The sequence below is a fragment of the Malaya genurostris genome, chromosome 2 (assembly GCF_030247185.1).
Source record: "Malaya genurostris strain Urasoe2022 chromosome 2, Malgen_1.1, whole genome shotgun sequence".
Classification (NCBI taxonomy): Eukaryota; Metazoa; Arthropoda; class Insecta; order Diptera; family Culicidae; genus Malaya; species Malaya genurostris.
In genome coordinates, this window is record NC_080571.1 from 234,334,465 (window position 1) to 234,348,988 (window position 14,524).

The 14,524-nt window shown below is 35.8% G+C and overlaps 1 protein-coding gene across 1 annotated transcript in view; it reads right to left on the minus strand.

The window, feature by feature from the left end:
• The window catches only part of LOC131428182 (inactive hydroxysteroid dehydrogenase-like protein 1), a 37,595-nt gene that overhangs the window by 11,528 nt on the left and 11,543 nt on the right, over positions 1-14,524 (minus strand). Inside the window, exons 3-4 of the mRNA XM_058591905.1 lie at positions 3,787-4,007; positions 3,445-3,540 (exon numbers count right to left, since the gene is read on the minus strand). Of these exons, the coding sequence (XP_058447888.1) occupies positions 3,445-3,540; positions 3,787-4,007 (317 nt within the window). The remainder of the gene's footprint in view (positions 1-3,444; positions 3,541-3,786; positions 4,008-14,524) is intronic.

A 14,524-nucleotide genomic window follows, 5' to 3' on the forward strand; every position in this document is an offset into this window, starting at 1 on the left:
ATCAGTTCGTCGAGATCAGCAAATGCGTATGTGACAAATAATTTCACTCAATTTTTTACCTTATTTTCGAAGATGACTCAACCGTTTTCTACAAACTCAGATTAATATGAAAATTCGTATGCTCCTAAACAAGGTTCCTGAATTATGTTTGGATCCGACTTCTGGTTCCGGAACTACAGGATGATATGTGAAACGAAATAAAAATTGTGTAACTTATTTTCCTCGTGGATGGCTGAACCGATCTAAGATTCAAATGATATCTAAGAATCATCTAAGATTTGCTGATTTGAATAGTCGACAACCAAATAAACTTATATCAGTTTTAGTGGTATTCAGTTTTCGATTCGGAAGGCACCCAACAATTTAACTCGTACTACGATTTCTCAGATTGTCTATACTGATTTTTAAACATATTGAAACAAATGTAAACTAATCAGGTGAATTTGTCTGACTTCGGCTACACCGATTTTCGAATTCCGGCTCCAGTATTGAATCGTTTCTCAAAGCTCAATCGTTTTCTCAAATAAAGCCAAATCGAATTTCAGAAAAAAACTCAAATTAAAATAAACTTATAGTCCCACACAAAATTAATTAATTTTATTCAATGCTTACTTCCGATTCTGGAATTACAGGAGGATGAATTTTTAAAATTCAAACCGATATAGAAGATGATAATCCCGAAAAGCTTGAAAGTTGGACTCAAAACTATTGCAATTTATTCGTCATATGGTCATACGAATCGGTTTGGTTTATGCTGGTTCCTGAATACCGGCTCTGGAAGTACTTTAAATTACCGTAAATTCTAAAGTTGAACTCACTTCGACATATCATGAAAAGTTTAATCGATTGTAACCTTTTTAGATAGAGTAATGAGTGATTAAAATGTCAAATTGCAGCTTAAAACTATGGTCATTAAAATAATGTCATGAAAACCGAAGAATATTCATGAAAAAAACACTGATAGGTGGATTAAGCACGTTTTATATATATATAGATTTTGTTTACGTTTCGTCTTAGACTCATCAGTGCATAGCAGTTCAAATTGAGCTGCTTAATGCAAAACTCGGCAGTCAAAAATCCGTTTTCGTTCGGCACGTCAGTTTAGACATGGCACAAAATCAGGTTAACTCCTGAATGACCTTTTAATTAGGGGAAGATGTTCGGTTGCCGGCACCCCACCGTAACTTTTGACAGAAAGCATATAGCGTTTTTCCGACAAATGTCATATGTGTGTAATAACAGCACGTTCTTTTTGTGCCGAATACCAAAGCAAACAGACGCTTGTACTTTTTGCTGCGCTCAAAACAACTTTTAATTGGGCTAAAATCAACACAAAAGTTTTTTATGACTTTTTTCATAGTATTATAAATTGAAAAGCATCAATCGAAAAGGTGAGTGGAATGAATATTTATGAGGTGATATCGATCTATTTCGTGATTTAATACCGGATGCTATCAAAATTTTCGCAACCAAAGTTTGTTTTCGTCATTTTCAAAATGTCTACCAGTTTCGGTTACCGGTACCCCATTTTTTCGACAAATCGCGAGAAAACTATCAGTGATGTGCAGAGATGTCAAGTCTTCAAATTTGTCTGTAAATTATCAAATTTCTTAGTTAACATGTGAACTTTTTTTAGTCTAATAACTTTTTACAGATTTTTGAAACTTCGATTGTTTGAAGGCAAATTGACAGCTTCAATACATTCGTCATATAAGTAAAAACTTTGGTTCTCTGATTCTGTTAGCCATGGCGACTCCAAACAAATCTTCAAAGTCAAGAGAAATGAAGTTTAATGCACTGAATAATGCGATTAAACGGTGCTTAGTGGATAAAAGCCAATAAATTCGACTGCAACACCAAAGGCGGCACCATCCAAATCATTGGCCAAGAGAGCCAAGGCGAAGTCACCATCAGACAATGAAGACCAAAATTTATCACTTTACTAAATTGATAATAAAAATTATGCAATCGATGGAATCAATTTAGTTTCTTATTCAGTTGTTAGCTAGGGACTTTAGCTTTCCATTGATGTACATATATATGTCCGCATAATGTGCACTTAGTTAGAAATTATAAGCTTAAAAGAAAAAGGGTGCCGGTAACCGAACACTCTCCCCTACTAAACACATTGCCCAAAGCACCAAACGGATCGGATAAAGCATTCATGATAAATATTTTATTGATAATTTTCAAGAAATTTTTGTTAAGGCCTTTCTCCGAAGTCAGGTCTAGAGTTACATTGGTGATGGTTCTTTTTGGCCATTAAAAATACTGTCCATAAAAAATTTGAGCGTTATAAAAAAAATGTGAAAATATATCAACCATCAATTTAAATGAGCTCGCTCGCTATTCATGTACATGAGAAACGATACTGGTCCTATATTGCTATCCTGTGGTACACCAATTTTCAAGAGAACAAGATTACTACGTTCGCTATCAACGAATACAATTTGTTACCAATTCGTCAAGTGATTGCATAGAACGGCATTGGCAATACAATTCATTATTAGCCATGAAAACAAAACTCACAGGAAAATTTACTGAAATCTTACTGCGCGAGAGTAACAAATAGGGTAACATTTCGAATGACAGAAGTCAAACGAGAATTTCCAATGTTACTGTAGGTCATTATGATGATAAAGTTGTTACCAGTGTGCTAATGGTACCAACAATTTTCAACGGAACAAATGTCAATGTTCCGTAAAATGAACGCTAAGCTAGCGAGTGGCGTGACAAGATGTCATTAAAATGTACAGGTTTTATTTTTAAAAAGCGAACCCCTGTAAAAATTAACCTTTAGTTAATTTCTTGTAATTACTCATGCTGAACATAAGAATACGTAGACAAGTAAAGTAATGTCTTGGGAGGGAAATTTTTGATCGAAATGTTGTACATATTATGCCTTTGAAAAACATTTCATAATTACCGAAATTCTAAACTTAGGAATTTAATCTTTTCGGAGGCGATTTTCCACCAGCTATGATTTCTGTGTAGATTTGATCTTGTTTTGCTGCCTTGCGTGCATCTTATCGCTGCGCCAGGTGTGACCCCAGTAAATTACGGTATCCTACCGTACAATCGAAAACCTTGCCGGCCGGCATCACGGGGTGGCGTGCGGCTGGCTTGTTAAGCGCAATCCGAACCGGCTTTTAACCGTTGGGCAAAGCACCTTTCCACACGGCATTTAAAAAGAGCGTTAATTACAACCGTTTTAGCCCAGTGCTCTGCATCTTTCGTGCGTTGACAGTGCACTGACAGGCTTCTTGTGGGGCATTTTGAATGTGCTAGAACTGCTCGAAATCACTATCATTTCGATCTGGTCGAGAGTAGAGGGGTAGAGGAGAGAAGGTTGCCATTTTCCCACACAGCATCTAATTAAATTGTCGGGCACTTGACCCCGACCGGTGCTGGTGCCAAACGGGTTGTCATCCGATTCTTACTCACCTTGGTGGTCACAAATAGCGGACTGACCAGTTGACACGTTATGCCGAACGGTTCCAGTTCGTACTGCAGCGCTAGGGTGAAGTTGTGGATGTAGGCCTGATCGGTGCGGTTCGCGTAGATTGGGTCAGGGCGAAGAAGCAAAGAGGAAATAAAATATGTTAGATGCAGCAAAGATTAATTAACATTGAAAAATGTGCAAAACAGGTTTTTATGTGCATTTTATTGGTATTATGGACGGATCGGCATGTGACCGGCTAGCGGACCGTAGGTGCGATTCGTGTGCAGTTTTTTTTGGCTCACGATTCGTACAGGATTGAAAGGAGCTTATTCCTATCTACTCACCTTGGATGCTGCATAAATTGTCATATACGGCAGGGGTTGCAGCTCACTGCCAGAGGAGATGTTCACGATTGCTCCCTGGCGGCGTTGTTTCATTTCAGGCAGCACTATTCTGGTTAGAATCGTAGCGGCGGCGATATTAACGTTCATGATGTCCCACAGTTTGTCCTCCGGAACTTTGTCCATGTCGTCCGGGAAATCAATGTTGGTTCCAACATTATTGACTGCATTCGATATAAGGGCAGCGAACGAAAGAAAGAGAAAGGAAAACGACATAAGTTTGCTTCAGTGAATTGAAACAACTGCACGGAAAACCCTCCAATCAAAAAATTGCGATCTCACATTTTGCAGTTGTTGTTTTAACTAATAATTAGTTGATTCAACCAATTTGCTATTTGATTTGCACATGAAGTATTTGAAAAATATGTTGTTTTTAATGTTGTCTAATGTCAAAAACAGCACAAGACAAAACAAAAATCACAATGGAAAATCAACCATTACTTCAGTTGAAATTCAATCGTATCTTAAACATTTTCATGCAAACGAAATTCGCCTATTATTCGCTTGTAAAACTCGTGAAGAGTAACTTTTGAATGATAGTAAATTAATTTTATCATAACACTAGTTGTCAGAATATTAATGTGATGATAAATTACCTACATCTTTACTGCTCTGGTGTAACAAGACGAAACGATTGATATAAAGTAGTGCTATGCACAGAACTGATAGCCGTTAGAGATATTGCAATTACCAAAACGTGTTTATCAAAAACTAGAGCCCAGTGAATTGTATACGTTTGAATTTTGGTCTTGAAATCAACTTGATTCTCCATCGTGAAATGCATGTTAATGAATGAGCATCATGTTATCTTCAAGTCATGTACAAAAATTGTATGAACAAAGTGATTAAATTGAAAATGATTAATATGCATTCATATAATCTGTTGAAACTGTAATATAGTGGTCACAATTAGAGAGTTTCGTTGACACCAGCACTACTAAAAGACCACGGAACGACCGAAATCAGCATTTTCGCGAAAAATTTAGTTGATTTGCTGATTTTAGTTAGTTATTTTTTGAGACAACTAAAAAAATCTTACTTTTGCTGATTTAGACTTTTTATTCTCATTCCCTTAATAATAATAAAATATTTGTTGAAATGACTATTTTTTTTAGTTGAATTCACAAATTAAACGTACTGTCATTTCTTAGCTAAGGCACACTTCATATCCAGTCAACTAATTTTTTAGTTGAATTAAAGAAATATAATGTTGTTTTCAACCAATATGAATGGTTGAATTGGCTTCTGCAATCTGCAGCTATATGGCGCCCTGTCACCGAAACGGTAACACCTTAATGACTACTAGCCACTAGATGGCACACTACTGCCGAAAAAAATTCAGACGCGGTTGTCTTTTCTATAGTGGCAGGTATAAATACGATGTTGTGTTGGAGAAAAAGACATAAACGAAACGTAAACATCTTTTTGAATTTTTTTTCTTCTAAATCACTGTTTCTTCATTCTCACTGAAAACTTTGAGCACTCGGAAAACAAAAACCGAATACAAATAGTACACCGGACGGCGCAGCTCGGAAGGTTTGAAGATACAAAAAAACTTCATCACAATTAGAGTGAAACATTCGAAATTCACTTCACTGTTCCGCGTAAAAACATTATTACGCACAATCGCTTCAAGTGCGCACAAATTCTGAATAAATACGATTTCCACTAACAGTTTACGACATTTTTACATATCGGTTTAGAAATTTAAATAAAGATATATCGAACACATGCGAAAAACATCAAAACAATGTTCAAGCAGTTTCAATAAGACTATCCTTTCTAGCTTTTTAATGGATTGTTTTGCTTTGACACTTCTCATGAGTTTTTGGCTAATAAACTTGTTAATAATACCCATTTCAGTTTTGGTTTTTTGTGCTGTCCTTCAGTAATGATGGTGATAGATAAATAGAAACAAATTTTCTGATTTTAATAACAAAATTAGTTGTCAATGAGAATTTCGTGTTGGATTGAAATATTGCTGGTTTGAGTCCAGGATATTCACCAACTAAACACATTCTCTAAAACTAAGAGTTTTTTCAGCAAAGTAAATTCTCAATTTTAACTAATTTTATAGTTATTTTAGAAATTTTGTTGTTAAAATCAACTAATTCAAAAACAGTAATACGAATTAGGCGCAAAGCTAATTTCGGTCGTTCCGTGACAGTATATTAAAAACAAAAATAAAAATGGTTTCAATGAATAATTCATTTAATATAAAGCAAGCGCTGAGAAAGGTTTTATCATACCGATAGATGGAAGGTAATATCATTTTTCGGCTACATTAAAAATTATACTTGGCTTTTACTTGGGATATGAGTGCGATCCTTTACCGAAAACTTAAAATTTAAAAATAAATTTTAGGAACATAGGATCTCATTAGACTTCGAATTGATATACTAGTTTTTTTGCAAATCAGTTACCAATCATAGAAATCAATTAATTTGGTGCGTTACTTCTGTACAGTTTTATCATACCGTTATTTATACCTTAAGTTTTATTTATACCGTCATAATATAATACATTATTTATAATAAATATTACATATTTTATATATATATATATATATATATATATTAACATATTGAATTTTTATTTAAAAATCAGATCGTATATCAATAAGGAATATTTTATTGTCATTCAAAATCAATAATTTTGCTTAAGTTGAAATAACTAATCGTCATTTCTAAAACAACTAAAACCGATTTGTTTTTCAACTCACATAACTGTTAAATCAAAAACAAGGTCGGTTGTTGTAACTAAAATCTTTATTGAAATTGAAAGCTGTGTGTCTTGAGTAACTGACAGCATCTTTTTTTTTTTTTCAACCAAAAATTTTGTTATTTCAACCATCGTTTCTATTGATCGAAAAACAAAAATGACAGTTTAGAAAAAACAACAATTAGTTGTACCAAATTTTAACCAATCAAATTCAGAAAAACAACTAATATTTTGGTTGTTTCACGATCGCGAGGGGTTCCGTGTGACGAGATCGCTTAGCTGTTACATCACGCGAACCTGCATCCAGTCGTGCACTGAAAGTTTACTTTCAGTTTCACGGATGAAACAGATTGGTTGCGATAGTTGGGCAACTCAAGGTAGCCTCAGTTGAAACTTTATGTAATGTTATGCACGTGAAATCTTTTGGGTTTCACTTTCACTAGATGTGCTCAATTGAGTTTAAAAATAAATTAATCTACTTTGAAAATGTGGAAAAGTTTTATTGTCTAGCTCAGTGATTACCAAAGTGGTATCCACCTTTTTGAGCGTTATCTCATGTTTAGTTTTCGATCCACCACTCATGCTGTGATGTTACCTTCCTCACATTACTTATAATTTCATAAATATTACTACGATATTGTTTAGAATACATTACATTAAATCTTGAATAAAACTGCAAGGATCAGCCCTATTCACAGTGGTTTGAATCGATAAAAACGTGATTAATCCACCTAGCAGTGAGATGATACCTTTTTTTTATCAATCCGCATGTGCTTTTTGCATGGACATTCTTCGGTGTTTTAGTTTTCATGACATTATTTTAATTATTGTCGTTTTAAACGACAAATTGAGATTTTAATCACTCATTGCCCTGTAATGTCTAAACTGCAAATCGTATCGAATTTCAATCTTAACCTGTGACAATCGATTGAACATTCCATGAGTTGTCGAAGTAAGTTCTACTTTAGAGTTTTTCGTCATTATTTATGGTACTTCCAGAGCCGGTATTCAGGAACTAGCATAACCCAAAATGATTAATGGCCATAAATTAATACGTCAAACAATTTACATCTTCTATATCGGTATGAATTTTAAAAACAGAATTGGATGAAATTCACCAATTTTGTATGGAACCATAAGTCCATTAATTTGAATTTTTGTTTTTGAAGTTCGATTCGGCCTTTTTGAGAAAATGATTGAGCTTTGAGAAACGATTCGATACTGGAACCGGAATTCTAAAATCGGTGCAGCCGAAATCAGTTAAATTCTCCTGAGGACTGTGTAGACAGTCCCGGGTTGACGGTTCAATGCTTAGATCACTGGTTTTACAAACCAGTTGTCGTATGTTCGAGCCCCGACCTGGAAGATTCGTACACGGAAAGACCGAAATCAGCATTTTGGCGAAAAAATTAGTTGATTTTCTGATTTTAGTTAGTTATTTTTTGAGACAACTAAAAAAAATCTTACTTTTGCTGATTTAGATTTTCTAATTCTAGTTCCCTTAATAATAATAAAATATTTGTTGATATGGCTATTTTTTTAGTTGAATTCACCAATTAAACGTGCTGTCATTTCTTAGCTAAGGCACACTTCATATCCATTCAACTAATTTTTTAGTTGAATTAAAGAAATAAAAAGTTGTTTTCAACCAACATAAATGGTTGAATTGGTTTCTGCAATTCGCAGCTATATGGCGCTCTGTCACCGAAATAACGTTAGCACTGTAATGACTACTAGCCACTAGATGGCACACTTCTACCGAAAAAAATTTCAGTCGCGGTTATCTTTTCTATATTGGCAGGTATAAATACGATGTTGTATTGGAGAAAAAGACATAAGCGAAACATAAACTTCTTTTTGAAAATTTTACTTCTAAATCGCTGTTTTCTTCATTCGACTTCGCGAAATCGACTCTCTCACTGAAAACTTTGAGCACTCGGAAAACAAAAATCGAATACAAGTAATACACCGGACGGCGTAGCCCGGAATATTAGAAGATACAAAAAACATCATTTGACGTGTACAATTAGAGTGCAACATTCGAAACTCACTTCACTGTTCCGCGTAAAAACATTATTACCCACAATCGCTTCAAATGCGCACAAATTCTGAATAAATACACTTTCCACTAACAGTTTACGTCATTTTCACATATCGGTTTAGAAATTTATATATGGATATATCGTAACACATGCGAAAAACGTGTAAACAATTTGCAAGCAGTTTCAACAAGACTGTTCCTTTTAGCTTTCTAATGGATTGTTTTGCTTTGACACTTCTCATGAGTTTTTGACTAATAAACTTGTTAATAAAACCAATTTCATTTTTGTTTTTTTGTGCTGTCCTTCAGTAATGACGGTGATAGATAAATAGAAACAAATTTTCTGATTTTAATCACGAAATTAGTTGTCAATGAGAATTTCGTGTTGGATTGAAATATTGCTGGTTTGTGTCCAGAATATTCGCCAACTAAACACATTCTCTAAAAATAAGAGTTTTTTTTAGCAAAGTAAATTCTCAATTTTAACTAATTTTATAGTTATTTTGGAAATTTTGCTGTTAAAATCAACTAATTCAAAAACAGTAATACGAATTAGGCGCAGAGCTAATTTCGGTCGTTCCGTGTAGTGTCAGTAGAATCGTAGCACCAGCCATGCAATGTTTGTGCTCACTCTGAATAGGCTGCGAAGTTTGTTGAAACAGAAGGACAAATTCCACTACGAGTATGTAATACCAAGGCTCTGCTACTGTGTAGCAAAGCAAAGTCTTTGGATGACATTCCTTTTGTGGAATTTGGCCTTTCTGTTTCAACAGACTTCGCAGCCGATTCTTAGTGTACAGAATCATTGCATGGCTAGTACTATGGATCCTACTGACACTAAGAATCCTTCCAGGTCGGGGCTCGAACATACGACAACTGGCTTGTAAGACCAGCGTCCTATCCATTGAACCGTCAACCCGGCTACTGTGTAGACATCTTTGAAAAATTGTAGTGCGAATAAAATCGTTGGGTTTGCGAATCGAAAACTGAATACCGCTTGAACCGAAATAAATTTATTTGGTAATCGACTATCCAAATCTGCCAACCCGATAAACATGAATAATTTATTTGAAATGGACATTTTTATACTAATCACCCTGTATCTCCTAAACCGGAAGTCGGATCTGACTAAAAAGTAAGATGTTTTATAGGATTTTCAGACCTCTCATTTGAATCTTAGATCGGTTCAGCCATCTACGTGAAAAATGAGATGCATTATTTTAATTTCGTTTCACATCTAGAAGTCGGATATAAACGTAATTAAGGAACCTTGTTTGGGAGTATACTACTTTTCATATGAATCTGAGTTTGTAGAAAACGGTTTAGCCATCTCCGAGAAAATTGATTGAAATTATTTGTCACACACGCATTTGCTGATCTCGACGAACTGAGTCGAATGGTATATGGGGGTTATGTTCTTCCAGCATTTATTAATGTAAATATTTCGCATCAAAATAATTATGGAATTACTTTCAACTTGAAAATGTTGCCATCATCTGGTTTATATATGTCATATTCGAACGATTATGTTGCCGAAAACGAACCGTGCTAAAATCGGTCCGAGGCAAAATGCAATGAGAAAAAAAACTGTACACAGTCTTTTTGGTACTTAGAAACAATTATATGGAACAGTATAAAAATCGTGAAACAGCGCTTTATCATCAAACGGGTAAAACTCCTACTACTGGAATAAGGCGAAAAGTCATTTACACAAAAATATCGATATCTCCGTTAAAAATGGACGGATTTTGACAACCTATAGGTTGTTGGATAGCTATTACCGTGCGAATTCTAAGTTTAGGAATATATTCTGTTTTCAAGGTCAGTTGTGACAGATACTGAAAATTTTGACATAAAACTTTGTATAACTCAAAAAGTAAACATCCGGTCTCAAAACCATTCAAAAGCGTTCAGGGTGATGGGGAGACCTTTCATTTGCGACTAGTTTGATCAAAATCGGTCCAGCCATCTCTGTGATTTCGACCTCTTCTTTGACAACACATACACACACAGCTGAATCGATTGGTATATGAAACTCGGCCCTCCAGGCCTCGGAAAATTTTTCTAAAGATTGAGCGAATTCAATACCTATTTTTTATATTTATAAAACTCAATGTGAACTCAATGCACTAGCTACTAAACCGTTGATCCGATACACATATGTCGTTTCCGCTTGATGCCAAACCTAACCCAGTTTCCACCCTTACTAACTAAACCGTTTGTTTGAAGCCTGTTTCGAACCTAGGTTCCACGTCAGTAAACTGAAAATCGAGTCAGTTCCGAACCTGTTTTTATCTTTTTTATAAATATAAAAAATAGGTATAGAATCTCAATCTCTATCTTTAGGAAAAATTTCCGAAGCCAGTGTCATATACCAATCGATTCAGCTCGACGGACTAAACAAATGTTCGCGTGTGTGTGTATTCTTAACAAAGAGTTCGAGATCTCAGAGAGGACTGGACCGATTTTGATCAGACTAGTCGCAAATGAATGGTCTGTCCGTCACTCAGAACGCTATTGAATGGTTTTGAGATCGGATGTTTACTTTTTGAGTTATACACTAAAACCTCAGTTTACGCGACTTTTTTACGCGTTTTATTTGGAATAACGCGATGTTTTATTTAATTTACGCGATGATCGCGTAAAAACTTGTTTTAATCCACCTAATGGTGTAATGATGCCTTTTTCATGTACAAAAAATATTGTGGTATTCTATTCAAAAATTTTCTCTTTGATTTTTGAAAGAAACCAAGATATTGTTTGTGCATTAACTAGTATAACATACAGAATAAAACAGTGCTTTGATTGCGTAGGTCATCCTTAAGAAAACGAAGTGGTTTCACTATTATATGCACCTCCGGCACCGGAACCCGAGAACCGGTATAACCAAAGTCGGTTCGTACGGCCACCAACTAACATGACACACAAACTTTACTAGTAAGCTCTCTAAATTACGATTTAAATGTTTGTTGCATCCGAAAATATTTTAAGTAACGGTGTACAAAATTGAACACACTTTACCCTATAACTCTGGAACCGGAAGTCGGATCCAGATGAAATTCAGGAATTCCGTATAAGACCTTTCATTTGAATCTAAGTTTGTAAAAATCGGTCAAACCATCGCTAAGAAAAGTGAGTGAGATCCATTTTGGTATATATGTCCACTATTTTCGGCAGAGATGTCCATCTCCTCTGTGTGACGAAGAGCAAGCAAAATTTCTCCCCTCGCACTGACAACTTCAACGAGAGCTCTTCTCTTTCACATTTATACACCCCTGTTGTATAAAGTGTGCACGCATCATGAGTGCGTTTGTTTATTTCCTTTTACCTCCTCCACTGAATCGCACCAAAGTGCTAGAGCATTGGCTAATAAATTCTCGGAGGTGGATGCAGATACTTTCACAGAGGTGTACACGCCGGTGAGCACTCTGGTGTATGGTTTGCGTAGAGGAAGCGTGGGCACGCAAAATCAGCGAAATAAAACAATTTATCGTTAAATTTTCGGTTTTCATTGCAAATTTCTCATACCAAGGCCAGATCTACTCTCTATTAATTGAAGTTCACAGAAGTGTTCGCTCACCATCACGCGCCAGTGATCACTTGGGTGTATTTAGGCGAGAGGACGTGAGAGCGGTTCGTGCGAAGAGAATGTTGTTCTCTCGCACCAGCTTCTTTCAACACAAGCACACACTCAAAGACTGTCTGTCTGGACACTGAGCAGAAGTGCGCTTTCCTCTTTGTGTGGAGCGGAGCAAATGTATCCGCAGTGTATAATTGAAACCTACGCCCTGGTGTATCACTCTAGTGAAATGCCATCTCTGATTTCCGGTACTTCCGGAACCGGATACCGGGAACTAGGATAGCCGGAATTGGTTTATTTAGTTGCTTACTGATAATGACTATCGATTTGTGTAGATTTGAGACCAGTTTAGAAATTTTTTTACGTTTCGCCTGTTTAAGTAACGGTGTACAATATTGAACACACTTTACCCTATAACTCCGGAACCGGAAGTTGGATCCAGATGAAATTCAGGAATTCCGTATGGTATCACGAGTCCTTTCATTTGAATCTAAGTTTGTCAAAATCGGTTCAGCCATCTCCGAGAAAACCTAGTGAGATTATTTGACATAAACGCACACACACACACACACACACACACACACACACACACACACACACACACCGACATTGCTCAGCTCGAAGAACTGAGTCGAATGGTATATGACACTATTTTCACTAGTCGGTTTTTCAAGTGATTGCATAACCTTTCTATATGAGAAAGGCAAAAAGGTTTTTGCATAATGCATGATAATCTCAATTTATATACATATACAAAACAATCTAACAAGCTTCAGGGAATTGAATATTGTGAATTGTATTTTAATGTATTATTTAGTTTCAGAGATTCAAAATAAGATCGTGGGCATCCAAGAATTATCTGCAAAACAAATATTGTGTATATTCACTTTTAAAAGACTATTGAGTATATACTCGTAGTACTATTCACAGAAAATTGAAATACTGTGAAAAGATCTGTAGAGTAATTTGCACATCCAAAATCTCCTCGGAAAAGGCCTTAAGGTCTACCAACATAACCGATGATCCATACAAAAACTACCTATAGCTCAGGTCTTAAGATCTACCATCGTAACAAAGTGCATTAACGACCTTATCGTTCTCGGTCCATTTGCGTGATGCCACATGCGATCAATAGGACAATTGTGATTGCTTTAGGCCATCCAAAAACTACCTGGAGTTGTAGCACTACGACTATGAGCAGCATTGAAAAACTATACATAGACTACTAAATGCTCGAGTAGATCTTAAGACATGTTTTCACCAAAGTTCTTGGGCGACCAGGAGGAACCTTCCTGGAACAGCTATAAATAGACAAGTAAGCAATGTGTAGCTCTAAAAGTATGAACCACAAACAAAAAAAGCATTAGCCGTTGTAGTTCTTCTTGTTTCACAGTGTAATCCCTAAGGACAATACTCCAAGTATTTCTTTAATATTGAACATCTCCTAAGCATTTCCATAGTCTCAGAACATACTCAGAGGGTCCTCAGGCGCTTAAGCGTCGGATGTAGTAGGATTGTTCATGTTATTTACACTAAAATCGAATAAAATTTGAAAAACCTTTTTTTTTTCGCGAGAAATTTGAAATAACGCGATGTTTTATTTAATTTACTTGAAATTTAATTTAAGCACCTCTGGTTCTGCGCGTAAATTGAGGTTCCAGTGTACGAAGTTTCATGGCTTTTATCGTATCAAAGAACGTTCACTGGCAACTCTTCAACGATTGAATCAGTGCCATCAAAGAGAGACGGAAATCATCGCAACAACAAATACCCGGCATGGCTCATTAAACATAGAATAGAAATCAGTGCGAGAGCGAATTTCTCTCGATGACATTTCTGAGAATCAAAGGTTAGCACGCTGCTGTGGGGATCCTCTCTGAAGCAACAAACGGTCGCTTATTCTCGTTTCGCGATTCGATTCTATACAGGCAGTTGATAATTGCGATAGAATCATTTTACTATTGCCGCTTATTCTAACTATGTGCATATAACCTTTGTATAAGTTGTGTCTAGGAAAATGTATGTGAATGCTCCTCACAAGGGTTTTGAAATATTGCAACCTAGTATGAGAATCATCAAGTTTAATCATCGACTCGATTTTCTGCGATAATTGTCAACTTGCGATTCTTTCTTGGGAAATTCCACACAGCAACGATCATTATCAGACTTTAAATTTTTTACAAGGGCTTGAAATACTCTGAGTATGAAATGGAGCGAAGAAATGTAGCAAAATTCTCTCACGGTTCATGCATTGAAAAACTCGAGTTCTTGTAGCATCTTCTACCGGATTGAAAATGTTGTATACAATATAGATAGTAATATAGCAACTTCTGTCAAAT